The 14554-nt window shown below is 51.2% G+C and overlaps 1 protein-coding gene across 4 annotated transcripts in view; it reads left to right on the top strand.

The window, feature by feature from the left end:
• The first annotated feature begins 3395 nt into the window (after window positions 1–3395).
• The window catches only part of TCEA3 (transcription elongation factor A3), a 30095-nt gene continuing 18936 nt past the window's right edge, over window positions 3396–14554 (top strand). For all 4 annotated transcript variants that reach the window (XM_073317927.2, XM_073317926.2, XM_073317924.2 and 1 more), the window contains exon 1: window positions 3396–3693. In XM_073317927.2, the coding sequence (XP_073174028.1) occupies window positions 3625–3693 (69 nt within the window). In that variant the 5' untranslated portion in view covers window positions 3396–3624. The remainder of the gene's footprint in view (window positions 3694–14554) is intronic.

Here is a 14554-nt window from a genome sequence, read left to right as displayed (position 1 = left end):
ATGTAAAATTTATAACTGGCATGCGAAACCTTAAATTAATGAAGACTTGGCACGCCACTTCTCAAAGGTTGCCGACCCCTGTCCTAGATGAAAATACGAGAAGGAATTCTTGAGTCGTCTCTCTCTATAATTCTTGGTGTCAAATTGCATAAAGGATCCTGTCCAGGCAGCAACTCTGTGTGTGTTCCCACCTGCCTTTTTAGATTTGGATCAGCCATTTTATACCCAGCTCTCCTGACAACCCGGAAAGGGACTGCTTGGCTGCACTTTGCATTTACCCTCAGGAGTAAAACGAAAGATTTACAGATGGGGCAGGTATAACTTTACTTAAAGGGATACTCCTCATATTTAAAACAACAAATCCTCTTTCCAGTAGCCCCGTGTGATGTTACACCTAGAAAAACTTTTGAACATCTAGACAGATTTAAAAAATAAAATCCCCAACATTCCGCTCCTAAATTTTCAAAAGCAATTTTGCATGCCTCTTTTGTTATCTGACTTGAGACAGCGGAATAGGGGCAGCATTTAAAAAAAATAAATAAATGCTAAGCACCCACCCTCTGAAAATCGGGGACCGTTTTGAGGTCTGTGAGAGTGGACACCCAAAATCACTAGTTACCCTTCAACATTTGGATCCCAACGCCCCAATTCAACAAAGCACTTAAGCATGTTTTGAGTCCCCTTCAATGAGATTTAAGAGTGCGCTCAAGTGCTTTGGAGAATCCGAGCCAACATCTTCATTAAGGGCACATCTGCAGTTCTAGCTCGGGGTGTCATTCCCAGCTCGAAGTGCAGACATAGCCTCAGGTGCCTGACTTTCAAAAATGCTGAGCTGCCCACTGACTTCAGCGGGGGCTGGTGGGCCCTCAGCACTTTTGAAAATTAGGTTTCAGAGTAACAGCCGTGTTAGTCTGTATTCGCAAAAAGAAAATGTATGCATCCGATGAAGTGAGCTGTAGCTCACAAAAGCTTATGCTCAAATAAATTGGTTGGTCTCTAAGGTGCCACAAGTCCTCCTTTTCTTTTTTTGAAAATTAGGCCACTTCTATAGGTGGACTTAGGAGAGGTTGTGTTTTTGAAAACTTTGATCTGACTTTAATTCTCACCTTTGATGCTGTTTTCTTTCTGCAGTTCCCTGGACTGGAATGCTTATACATCAAACAGATCTGTTTCTGTTCCTAATCAGTTTCATTTTTACCCTCTCTAGTCAGTTTCATTTTCTGGTTCTCTTGCTGCAGCCCAGTGTTGTTTTTCAACACTGCAGCAACCTATTAACTCCTCCCCCCCGAAGGGCTACATGAAAATGTTTCTAGTCCTATATGTCTGCCCTCCCCCGCCCCCATCCTTTCCTCCCCCTTTTGATAAAAGAAACCTTACATTTTGAGCCCTGATGCTACCTCCCTGTGCCTCTTTAAGCACTAAGGCATGGCATGGGTTTTATCTCATACATTCACACCCCCTCCCCTGGGCTGGCGTTAAGAAGCTGGCAGACTCCAATGGCTTAAGCCAGGGGTTCTCAAACTGGGGGTCGGAACCCCTTGGGGGTCATGAGGTTATTACGTGGGGGGGTCGCGAGCTGTCAGCCTCCATCCCAAACCCTGCTTTGCATCCAGCATTTATAATGGTGTTAAATATATAAAAACATGTTTTTAATTTATAAGGGCTCGCACTCAGAGGCTTGCTATGTGAAAGGGGTCACCGGTACAAAAGTTTGAGAACAACTGGCTTAAGCTGTACTCTTAGTACCTAAAAATGCTCAGCTTGGAGGGTCATTATGAACTTGAATTTGAAAAACAAACATTAGCGAAAAAGTCAAACCAGTGAATTAGTGGCACTGTCTAAAACCCCTGGCTAGTCAGTCTCTCTCTCGCTCTCTGTTTTGAACACGTGCATACATATACAATCTCTCCCCCTTTGTTTTGCAAAGCTCCCTTAGGCTGAGCTTTATCAGTAATATCGGCCACCAGCTGCTCTAGGTTCTTCAGCTGGGATGCTGTTTTAAAGTTGTTTAGAAATATAGGACAAAAGCCCTCCTAAATCAGCCCACCATGTCCAGTGTCTAGTATCCTGTCTCCCTGGCAAGCTTAAGCTTCAGAGCTAGGAGAAATCCAAAGTTGGCCTGTGCTGGAACACTGGCTGTGGAGTTCAGGACAATTCCTTCCTGACCCCTCATAGCTGATCAGTTGGTGCCTTGAAGCATGGGATTTAATTACCAGGGCTAGTCAAAAATTTTCCTCCAAAACTCTTTTTGATGGAAAACTGGGCTTTTGGCTAAATGATTTTTTTTTCACAAAAGATGTCTGCTTTCTGTGGAAATTTTTGATTTTTTTTCTTCAAAAAGCCAAATACCCAACATTTGAACCATTTCAATTTTGCTGCACTGCCATCGTGCCTCATCTGAGTTGTAGTTTGTGGTAGGTGCTGTACAGACACATAGTAACGGTGAGTTCCTGTCCCAAAGACCTTTAAACAACCTAGTTATTTACATACATAACTGCAAATGTCATTATTAGCCTTACAATTATCCAGTATGTTAAAAAGCTATAACCCCCTGAGCTGTTAAACTAAATATTATAAACCTCTGGAACTTATTGCTGCAGAGGATTGGTTTAATACGCTCTTTAAAAGGATTACCTGCTACTATGAATAAGAACAGCATGCCCCCTGAGCTACAATAAAATGACATGCATCACCGAACCCTCATGTTTCAAGACATATGTTGGTCACCAGCTGTGGTCAGGAAGAAATTTCCCTTCTCTCTCAATGGGAGAGGGTTGCACCAGGGCCTTTTGCTGAAGCACCGGGCCTTGGCCTCTGTCTGATGCAGGATCCTGGACTAGAAGATCCATTGCAGTGCGGCAAGCCGGTTCCGGGGGAAATTTCCAGACTGGGTTTATGGACCCAAGAGGCAAATGGTAGACAGAGCTTGCCACTAGGTGGGGGCTTGGTACAATGCAGACTTTCAGCAGCGCAGTGAGGGCCATGCCCTAACCTGCCTGGGCCTAGCCTCCAGCTCTGTTCCTAAAGTTCCCATGGCCTGGGGGCATCTCCTTCTCCCCTCCGCTCCTCGCCAAGTGTTTTATCCATTTGGCTGCTGTAGCCTGGTGGGGGGCTGTGATGATCCTCGGGCCCTGGGCAGGCGCAAGGCAGCTGTCACCGCTCCTGATCTAGACGGTCACACACCAGGGCACCTCCTGCGTCCACACGCGCAGCGCTGCCCCTCCCGCCCCGCAGCCGCTCCCAGCCTCCGCCCGGCCCTGCTCGGACCTTGGCTCCTATATTTAGCCCGTCCCCCTTGTGCTATTTTGGCTGCATGTGGCGGCCCCGTGACCACGCCCCCTTCTTTGCTTTCGCTCTTTCGCTCCCGTTTCTTCTTTTTCGGTCCCCCCCCCCCCCCCCCCCCCCAGCCGGGCCAAGCTGTCAGCGGCCCCCGCAACCAAAACTTGGAGCAAAAGTTCGACCAACTCCCCCCCCCACCCCAACACACACACTCCCCCCCGCCCAGGCCCCGATGAAAACAGATCCGAGTTGTCCCGGGGGCGAGCTCCTGGCTGCTTTTGTGGTTTAACGCCCCCCCCCCCCACACTTCTTGCTCCTAAACGCCAAAACTAGGGAGCCGCGATCATGGGGCGAGCCGAGGAGCTGGTGAGGATTGCAAAGAAGCTGGATAAGATGGTGACCAGGAAGAACACAGTAAGTAACTCCAATTGTGTGTGTGTGCGCCATACTGTGTGCGTAAGAAAACACACACACACACTGTGTGTAAGAGCAGGGTAAGAAAAACCAAAACAGCGTGTGTGTGTGTTTAAACTTTCCAGAGCTTGGATCGTGTGTGTGTGTTTCTCAACTTTCCAGCTTGGATCTGTGTGTCTGTGAAGACGGAAAACCAAAACGGGGTGTGTGTGTGTGTCTGTTTAAATTTTGCACCTTGGCTCTGTGCAGAAGAGAACCTCCTGGATAAATCCTGCTGATAGAAGGAGGAAGGGCTATTTGGTGGGTCTCTTCCAGCTGATTTGGCCTAGGGAACTGCTGACCGCAGTTGCTGAACAGCCTGATTCTGATTTGCTCGGGGTTCAGAGGCTGTTGTCCCCACCTCCCTTGAGGGAAGGGTGCTCAGCACCTCTGAAAATCAGGCCCTCAAAGCTTTGCTCCCCCAAAATGTCAACTTTGGTGGCGACATGTGAAAACGACCAAATTTCTTGTAGCCTGATCCTTTGGGTTTCAGCCATCCAGTCTAACCCAATACCTCTTGATTTCTCTGTGCATTTGAGCTGTTGCTTTCATTGGTCTCCTGACTGTATTTTCATTTTGCCAGGGTTTGGTTGCATGGTGTTTTTCAACCCCACCCATCTGTGGGGCTTTCTGATTGTCCTTCGTGGCCCTCCCCCGCCCCGCCACCCTGGCTCAGGGGCCCGGTTTGGAGAGGTGTAAAGAGTGGGTGAAAGCGACAGGAATCTGAACCGTGCAAACCCAATTTCAGACTGGGGCTTGTCCAAGGAGACTGGGCTGGGGAAAAGCCAAAATATCCAGGGGAGGAGGGGAAGGAACTAGGTGCCTAAACCTTTTTCACAAGAGAATGAAAAAGTGGAATGCGGGGGGAGGGGAGGGATGAGTTTAAATGGAAGCTCGTGCACCAGATTTAAGAACAAACAGGACAGGTGTCCCCGCCCGCCCTGAACTGTTCTAGGGCCTTAGATAAAATAAACAGTTTAGTGTTGATACAACCGGCCTGATCCTTCCTGTGCATCCGTCTTGTCCTGGGGAAGGTCTGCTGGCTTCCCCTGATTTGCTCTTCGGGCCCAGCTCCTTAGCTGGTGTAGCTCGCAGGTGCAAGGAGACCACCCCCATCCTGCTGGCAGGGGATCTGTCCCCTGATTGACACTGGTGCAGTGCAATCAGGATCTGATGCAATGTGCAGTGAAGGAGGAGCTGGTGCCTGAGGTTAATATTTTACTTTCCTTGCGACCTTTGTCTCAGTGGAGTGTAATTAATCCCCTCTGATCCCCCCCCTCCTTCCAGCATGATACCTGGTGCTTGTGGCCCTGCCTGCAAATGGGGGAGGGAGGGGGGGGGAGCGAGCATCTATAAAAGGGGAAGTATGTTAACATATGTTAACACGTGATATGGGTTGCACCACAGAATCTGTTAAAGAGCTGCTAATTGCTGCAGAGTCCCTGGAAAGTTTGTCTCTAATTGCCAGTGCGTGGTGGGTGTGTTGCTTTCTCCTGTGCACTGCAGGGCCTGATCCTCCGTTGCCCCACTCCTGGTGGTGGTGCTGACACCAGGGCAAAGTGGGTGTAAAGGGCCACTCCGAATGGCAGTGCTTTGCCTTTGTTTTGCACACAGGCAAATGGCTGCAGAAGGCACTGGGCAATAGAGAATTGGGCCTGCAGACTGGGCCTCCAAATGGCATCTTCTCCAGGTCTCCCACGGCTGCGGTGGAAGCCCCAGAGTAGCCAGCCTTTTTACCCTCAAGTTGTCTGGAGGGGGCCACAAGCCTTTGTCCCAGGCATGTTTCACACTTTGAGGCTGCTCAGCTCCCGCATGGAGTGTGCCTGGTCCAGGTTGTGGGCATATGTTCCCGGGAGACCTGTGGGGTTGGTATCATTTCTAGCTGGTGGCAGACCGTGAGTCACTTGTACTGTTCAGGAACAGCGAAGCCAAGGTGCCATGTAGCTACCAGAGGTGTCTCATGTGTCTAACCCGAGAGAAACCTATTACTGAGTGCAGGGGCGGTGGAGAAATTTTGGTGGTGCCAGAGGGGCCCCCCAGCCAAACTCCACTCCCTGCCTGCCTAAGGCTCTGGGAGGGAGTTTGGGTTGGCGGAGGTCTGGGGTGCAGGCCCGGGGCTGAGGCAGGGGATTGGGGTGCAGGAGTGGTGCGGGGTGCAGGCTCTGGGAGGGAGTTTGGGAATGGGAGGGGGTGCAGAGGGAGTGGGTGCAAGCTCTGGGAGGGAGTTTGGGGGCATGGGAAAGGGGTGAGGGTGCAGGCTCTGGGAGGGAGTTTGGGGGTGGGAGGAGGGGTGGAAAAGGGGTGGGAGTGCAGGCTCTGGGCGGGAGTTTGGGGGAAGGAGGGGGCATGGGAAAGGGGTGGGGGTGCAGGCTCTGGGAGGGAGTTGGGGGTGGGAGAGGGTGCAGAGGGAGTGGATGCAGGCTCTGGGTGGGAGTTTGGGGGTGGGAGGAGGGGTGGGAAAGGGGTGGGGGCGCAGGCTCTGGGAGGGAGTTTGGGGGTGGGAGGAGGGGTGGGAAAGGGGTGGGGGCGCAGGCTCTGGGAGGAAGTTTGGGGGCATGGCAAAGGGGTGGGAGTGCAGGCTCTGGGAGGGAGTTTGGGGGCATGGGAAAGGGGTGGGGGCGCAGGCTCTGGGAGGGAGTTTGGGGGTGGGAGGAGGGGTGGGAAAGGGGTGGGGGTGCAGGCTCTGGGCGGGAGTTTGGGGGTGGGAGGAGGGGTGGGAAAGCAGTGGGGGTGCAGGCTCTGGGCGGGAGTTTCGGGGTGGGAGGAGGGGTGGGAAAGGGGTGGGGGCGCAGGCTCTGGGAGGGATTTTGGGGGTGGGAGGAGGGGTGGGAAAGGGGTGGGGGCGCCGGCTCTGGGAGGGAGTTTGGGGGTGGGAGGAGGGGTGGGAAAGGGGTGGGGGCGCAGGCTCTGGGAGGGAGTTTGGGGGCATGGGAAGGGGTGGGGGCGCAGGCTCTGGGAGTGGGTGGGGGAGTGCGGTGCTTACCTGGGGCTCCTAGGCAGGGTGGGCCAGGGAGCCTCTGAGTGCTGTGACCCCCAGGCACTGCCCCCGCAGCTTCCTATTGGCCGCAGGGCGCTTGGGGCAGGACACAGACCCACCCCGCCCAGGGGCTGCAGCGAGGGGCCAGCAGCCACGTGGAGCCAGCAGGTAGGATGCTGCTGAGCTATGCTGCACTGCCCGTGGGTGGGGGCCCCGGGCCGTTTTAAATTGCCTGGGGGGCGCGCGGGGGCTGGGGAAGGGGAGCGCCCGGGGGCGGAAGGCGGGGCTGAGGGAGAGACCTGGCCTCAAACAGTGCTGGAGCTGGGCCCCAGGCCACGAATATTCCCGGTGCCCCCACACCACGGGCCTGTTGAACTCGCTGCCCATGGCTGAATGGCAACTTGTGCCTTATCGTGGAGCTCCACTGATCCCCACAGATGGTTCAGAGGCTTTGAGTGGCATCCTACCTGGAGGAGACTGATCGAGGGGCTCAGTTCAGAAGAAATAGGGAGTAGGCTGATTCCAAGCCCAGCTGAATTGCCATGGGACCCTGCTAGCGGTGGTAACTGTGTTATGTACATCACAGCCCTAGTGAAAGAAGAGGACCCTGCGGGGAAAAGTCCTAACCCCATCGAGCAGGACTCTACACCTTTCGGGTCAAACCGTCCGTAAGGCCAGGAGACGAGCAGATCTGCCTGAGTGGCTAAGCCAGCGACTCTTCTGAATCTGTCGTGTTCAAGTTTAACTCTTCTTAAAGATTGTTTAGCTAGATACCAGGAGGGGATGTGAGCATGTGTGTGCTGTTTCTTTGCACCTAGAAGAGGAAGACAGGCCAGAGGGGAGAGATTTTCCCACCCAAAAATGAGCTTCCATCAAAAATATTTTTTTCTCCCTGGGAAAATCTCACTTTTAATTGCGTTCTTTGGTAGGGGAAATGTCCCTTCAACATGAAATAAAAAAATGTTAATTTTGTTCCACTTTGAAATATCCCATGTAAATTCATAATTTTTTCATTAGAAATATTTTCCAGGCAAGGATGTGGTTGGTTCTAGGTTGATGGTTCTAGATAGATGCTGGATGGTAGAGAGGAAGACAGAGCAGCTTTAGGATAACGCTGTATTAATGCTAATAAAAGTTCCTCGTTCAGTGTTCGGAGAAGGTTGCTTCTTTACCACTAAGAGACAAGGTGAGGGAGGTAATATCTGTTCTTGGACCAGCTTCTGCTGGTGAGAGAAACAACCTTTGGAGCTTAAAAGGAATTTTTCTTCAGTGCTGTGTAAGCTCGAAAGCTTGTCTCTCACCAATAGAAGCTGGTCCAATAAAAGAGATTACCTCACCCCCCTCGTCGCTGATATCCTGGGACCAACACTGCTACAAGGACGCTCTTTACCACTAACACAGGACGAAGACCTAACTTAGCTCAGCACGACTGCCGTCCTAACTTGTCAGCAGTGCTTTGAACTGCCGGCTCATTTGCAATTCACTGAGACACAAAGGGCCTGATTCTCCATAACTTTGCACCTTGGGTTGTCATACGGCACCAATCAATCAGGGCACAAAACTCTGCCCAAGCAGCCATTCCCATTCATTGACCCTGGTAGCGTTTTGCACCCAGTGTGTGCACTTGTTTTGCACAGCTGTGTCTGTCACGTGGGGGGCAAGGCAGTGGGGAATTCGGCCCTGGGGCACAAGACCTCACAAGCTAACCTGGAGAAGCAGCAGTGTAGTTGAAAAGGTGTAACAGCTAAACACAGGCTGCTTTTGTAGGGAAACTCATTACCTCTTGGGTGGCTTTTTGGGGGGCAAGCATGCTGGCGAAGGACATTACATCCCGGTCACCTTGTCAGTGTTCAGAACCTGGCATTCCTCTAGAGCAGGGGTGGGCAAACTTTTTGGCCTGAGGGCCACATCAGGGTTGCAAAACTGTATGGAGGGCCGGGTAGGGAAGGCTGTGCCTCCCCAAACAGCCTGGCCCCCGCCCCCTATCCACCCCCTCCCACTTCCCGCCCCCGACTGCCTCCGTCAGAACTCCCGACCCATCCAACCCCCCTTGCTCCTTGTCTCCTGACCACCCCCTCCTGGGACCCCACCCCCTATCCAACCCCCTCTGCTCCCTGTCCCCTGACTGCCCCGACCCCTATGCACACCTCCTCCCCTAACCCCCCCGGGACCCCACCCCCTATCCAGCCCCCCCGCTCCCCGTCCTATTCAACCGCCCCCTGCTCCCTGTCCCCTGACTGCCCCCCGGGACTTCCTACCCTTTATCCAACCCCCCTGCCACCTTACCATGCCGCTCAGATTTTACCCCAGGCTGAGTCTGCAGTAGGCTACCGGGGCATCTAGGGTTGCCATGAATGTGATGGAGCAGAGTCATGCTCTGTGCCTGGTACTGCAGCCTCAGAGGTGCAGAAACCTGCTGGAGTAACCCAGTGAGGGGCACTGCTCATGGATCTATTCAGGAGGAGGATCCACTGGCCCATCCCTTGCTCCTCCCCTGCCCCCAGACTCTGCAGCAGGGTCGAAGGAAGCCGTGCAGAGCTGGGCCCCGTGCCATGCCGGGTTTGTGGATTTCCTGTGCTGTTCCCGCGGGCCGCCCCCATTCACTGTGCTCTTCTCTACAGCAGCACCTGGGAGCTGTGTTTATATCCACATGCATGTAGACGGGGGGCTAAAAATAGCGGGGAATGAAATCCCACTGACCTGAGGTGAGGACTGGGACTTGCTATATTTAGCCCCGAGTTTAGTGCAACAACCACAGCTAGATGAGGCCTGGTGTCCTGAGCTATGACCCATAACTGCCTCGCACTGTAGCACTGGGAACGTGGGCAGGGCTTGGGGTGGGGGCTGTCGGAGACCTGGCAGAATAGATCTTTCTAAATGGAGCCGCCGGGTTGCTGAGGGGTGTGCTGCAAGCGCTCTCTTACCAAAGCGGCTGCCCCCAGCGTATAATAAACCTCCCCCCCCCACACATTATTCAGATAACCGTAAGCACTGAACCTGAGATGCCTGCCTTTCCAGTCTCACCGGGCCTTGTCAGACAGTTTAAAGACCTGGCACTCCCAAGGCCGCCTTGCTTCAGTGTCTTTATTTTTAGTTTATTGGGTTTTTTTTCTCCCTCCATCTCAATTCCACACCGCCCTAGGTGACCATTTCTGTGGGGAGCATTTGAACTGGAAACCAGTGCTCTGTACCGGCTGAAAGCTGGGCCTCCCGGTTTGGAGACGGTGGTGGAAAGCATTCGGGCCAAATTCTTCTGCCCATTACACCATCCCCACCCCTGGGATGTGTTGGATTCAGATAGAATCGATGTCCCAAAGGTGCTGATATAGCCCAGTCACTACATTAAACAGACTTAAATAAGATTCCGGGCTTGGTTTGCCAAGACTTCCTCCTGCTTAGTGTCATGGCAAACGAGCCATTCAAAATCCTTGGAACTTTCTGGTAAAGATGCCCAAAAGAAGGAAAAACTGTTAAAGCGGTGGAAACAGCCAGTATTAAATAAGGGCTTCCATTTTAACAGCATCCCTTGTTCCCTTTCCCATGAGCTGGAGAGAGTTTTTAGAAAGGAAAAATGCCTCGTCTGGCATTAAAGATGGCATTAACTGTCCCTTGGGAAAAGAGAAGATGTTTGTTGAGATGGGCTGGAACTGGCCTTGATGCTGCTGCTAAGGCCCGATCTCGTTTTCGAGGAGACACCACAAGACAAACACATGCAAGACAAGAACAGCAAAAGTAGAAAATGCAGGGTCTGTCTGTGGGGTTGACTTTCTCTCGCTGGAGAAATGCAGGCACAGTGTATGAGACCTGGGAAATGGTACCAGCATCGGGCTGTTTAGGGCGTTGCTTTTAGTTGCTTCTCCCTGGTCACAGGCTTACAGCAAACTACAGTCTTGGCTTCTAGCTAAGCCAGAGATTTATTAGACAGAATTAAAAAGGAGGGGGATGGGACAGAGAAGAAATAAGGTGGGGAAGGAAAAGGACACGTGATGTGGGGGAAGAGAGACAAAGTCTCAGATCCCAGGTGGTGTTTGGGTCCCTCTCTCTGGCCCGCTCTGGTCAGGACATCTCTCAGGATCAGGGTGATGGAAGTCCAGGGGGATGGTGAGGGTGGGAGCCAGGGTGGCCAATTTTTCTCCCAAAGTCTCAAATCTTTTTTTTTTTTTTAAAAGGATCCCTCAAGGGAGCTGTGGGCAGAATAGCTCGTCCTCTTATTATTTCATCCACCCATTCGGCTTGGTTTCTGACACACTGAGTTGGTTCACTGACTTCTGGTCCCACGCTTAGCTTGTTTACCAGGCACAATCTGAACACAGTCCTTGAGTTTTGTCATGGGGCCTTTTTGTTTGGACTAATTCAATCTTTCTGTCTCCCTCTGGTGCCTTTTCCCATTGACATTTGCTATTACAGCGGTTAGGGTGACATCTCACGAACTTCCATGTATTTTTTGACAGTTGAGCTCACAGTGTGGGTAAATCTGTAGCCCCAGTTATAACAACAGATGGCACCGGTGTAACTGACAGCAGGATTTGGCTTGCTGGGTCTCACTGAACACCCCCTATGGAGCCTGCCTAGCTGAATCCAAGTTTGTAATCAGATCGCAGCAGTTGCTGTATCAGCCTGGAGTTTCGTGTCAGCAGCTGCCTTGTACTCTCAGAAAGCTGGGGTGGGACCAAGATACACACTGAGATGCAATCTGGTGCCAGTCCGTTCCTCTCCTCTTGCTCTGCTGCCAGTATCCGTACTCTTCTGCCTTTCCATGTGTGACGGTCCACGTGTAGAGAAGAGCCAGGACTCTGCTGTTGTGACTATCCAGGGGATTCTCATATTGAGACTCCTGAACACAGACAAGCCCCGTTGGTCTGTCCTCTGGCTCTTGGTGCTGCCTAGAGTCGCCTACCGGGGTCTCCCTCGATCCTGGCCAGGTCTCCGCAGTTAAGGTCGGGAGGGGCTGGGGCCTGTTGGAGATGCTTTACAGTACAAATCCAAAGCAGATGCGTTTCCGCACTTTGGCCGGGCTGAGAGAGCGCGCAGAAACTGGAGAAGACCGAACCTCCTTTTCATCTGCCTCTGACCGTGACCTCCCCCTGTCAGGAAATAAAAAATGATAATGAAAAAAAGAGTTTTTTAAAAAATGTGGGTCAACGTTTTTGTTTTCTTTTGACTCATGGCGGTCGGATAATAGAGAGACATTTTAACCTTTCCCTCTCGCTTCTCTTGAGCGGGTAATTTCACAGGAATAGCTGCAAGATGCATGTATCGTGTGAGTACATATGGTCTACTGGGAAGACCTGTCCTATCAGCCAAAATGAGTGATTGGTGGTTTTATACACCCTGGGCAAGATTCACAGTTGGTGTAAATCAGTGTTGCTCTGTTGACTTTAATGGAGCTGTGCCAATTGACACCAGCTGGGGATCTGACCTCTTACTTTAACCTTCATCTTCCATGTAAACTAGAACTAAAATAATTTTACGTTGGTAACTCATGGCAAGAAAAAAGAACTTAAGAACTCTAGGTCAAGGGAAGAGAGAGGTTCTCAGCTGAGAATTGAAATGAGAGGGAAGGTCAATGGGGCAGTGAGATCATCGAGGTTCTCCAGGTGGCAGTAGCTGTCGAGATGAAGGCTATCTCACCAAAATCAGTGAACGGGATACCAAAAGTGGTATCTGTCTGGCTATGGTACTTATCTGTCCCCGATTCCTGGAGCATCTGAGCGCTTCACCATCTTTAAGGTAAAAAGAAAAGGAGTACTTGTGGCACCTTAGAGACTAACAAATTTATTTGAGCATAAGCTTTCGTGAGCTACAGCTCACTTCATCGGATGCATTCAGTGGAAAATGCAGTGGGGAGATTTATATACATAGAGAACATGAAACAATGGGTGTTACCGTACAGACTGTAACGAGAGTGATCACTTAAGGTGAGCTATTACCAGCAGGAGAGCGGGGGGGAGAGGGGGAACGACCTTTTGTAGCGATAATCAAGGTGGGCCATTTCCAGCAGTTGACAAGAACGTCTGAGGAACGGTGGGGGATGGAATAAACATGGGGAAATAGTTTTACTTTGTGTAATGACCCATCCACTCCCAGTCTCTATTCAAGTTTTTTTATCCAGTTTGCAAATTAATTCCAATTCAGCAGTCTCTCGTTGGAGTCTGTTTTTGAATTTTTGTTGTTGAAGAATTGCAACTTTTAGGTTTGTAATCGAGTGACCAAAGAGATTGAAGTGTTCTCCAACTGATTTTTGAATGTTATAATTCTTGACGTCTGATTTGTGTCCATTTATTCTTTTACGTAGAGACTGTCCAGTTTGTCCAATGTACATGGCAGAGGGGCGTTGCTGGCACACGATGGCATATATCACATTGGTAGATGTGCAGGTGAACGAGCCTCTGATAGTGTGGCTGATGTGATTAGGCCCTATGATGGTGTCCCCTGAATAGATATATGGACACAGTTGGCAACGGGCTTTGTTGCAAGGATAGGTTCCTGGGATAGTGGTTCTGTTGTGCGGTGTGTGGTTGCTGGTGAGTATTTGCTTCAGGTCGGGGGGCTGTCTGTAAGCTAGAACTGACCTGTCTCCCAAGATCTGTGAGAGTGATGGGTCGTCCTTCAGGATAGGTTGTAGATCCCTGATGATGTGTTGGAGAGGTTTTAGTTGGGGACTGAAGGTGACGGTTAGTGGCCTTCTGTTATTTTCTTTGTTGGGCCTGTCCTGTAGTAGGTGACTTCTGGGTACTCTTCTGGCTCTGTCAATCTGTTTCTGCACTTCAGCAGGTGGGTATTGTAGTTGTAAGAATGCTTGATAGAGATCTTGTAGGTGTGTGTCTCTGTCTGAGGGGTTGGAGCAAATGCGGTTGTATCGTAGAGCTTGGCTGTAGACAATGGATCGTGTGGTGTGGTCTGGATGAAAGCTGGAGGCATGTAGATAGGAATAGCGGTCCGTAGGTTTCCGGTATAGGGTGGTGTTTATGTGACCATCGCTTATTAGCACCGTGGCGTCCAGGAAGTGGATCTCTTGTGTGGACAGGTCCAGGCTGAGGTGGATGGTGGGATGGAAATTGTTGAAATCATGGTGGAATTCCTCAAGGGCTTCTTTTCCATGGGTCCAGATGATGAAGATGTCATCAATATAGTGCAGGTAGAGTAGGGGCATTAGGGGACGAGAGCTGAGGAAGCGTTGTTCTAAGTCAGCCATAAAAATGTTGGCATACTGTGGGGCCATACGGGTACCCATAGCAGTGCCGCTGATTTGAAGGTATACATTGTCCCCAAATGTGAAATAGTTATGGGTGAGGACAAAGTCACAAAGTTCAGCCACCAGGTTTGCTGTGACATTATCAGGGATACTGTTCCTGACGGCTTGTAGTCCATCTTTGTGTGGAATGTTGGTGTAGAGGGCTTCTACATCCATAGTGACCAGGATGGTGTTTTCAGGAAGATCACCGATGGATTGTAGTTTCCTCAGGAAATCAGTGGTGTCTCGAAGGTAGCTGGGAGTGCTGGTAGCGTAGGGCCTGAGGAGGGAGTCTACATAGCCAGACAATCCTGCTGTCAGGGTGCCAATGCCTGAGATGATGGGGCGCCCAGGATTTCCAGGTTTATGGATCTTGGGTAGCAGATAGAATACCCCAGGTCGGTATTCCAGGGGTGTGTCTGTGCGGATTTGTTCTTGTGCTTTTTCAGGGAGTTTCTTGAGCAAATGGTGTAGTTTCTTTTGGTAACCGTCAGTGGGATCAGAGGGTAATGACTTGTAGAAAGTGGTGTTGGAGAGCTGCCTAGCAGTTCTCCTCACCGCCCCAGCGCCCTGGGAGTCAGGGAAGTGCTCTTATCCCTGTTGTACAGGTG

This window comes from Lepidochelys kempii, chromosome 19 (assembly GCF_965140285.1).
Source record: "Lepidochelys kempii isolate rLepKem1 chromosome 19, rLepKem1.hap1, whole genome shotgun sequence".
In the NCBI taxonomy this organism is placed as follows: Eukaryota; Metazoa; Chordata; order Testudines; family Cheloniidae; genus Lepidochelys; species Lepidochelys kempii.
The sequence above is the reverse complement of the archived record's forward strand: the minus strand, read 5'-3'. Positions and strand labels throughout refer to the sequence as shown.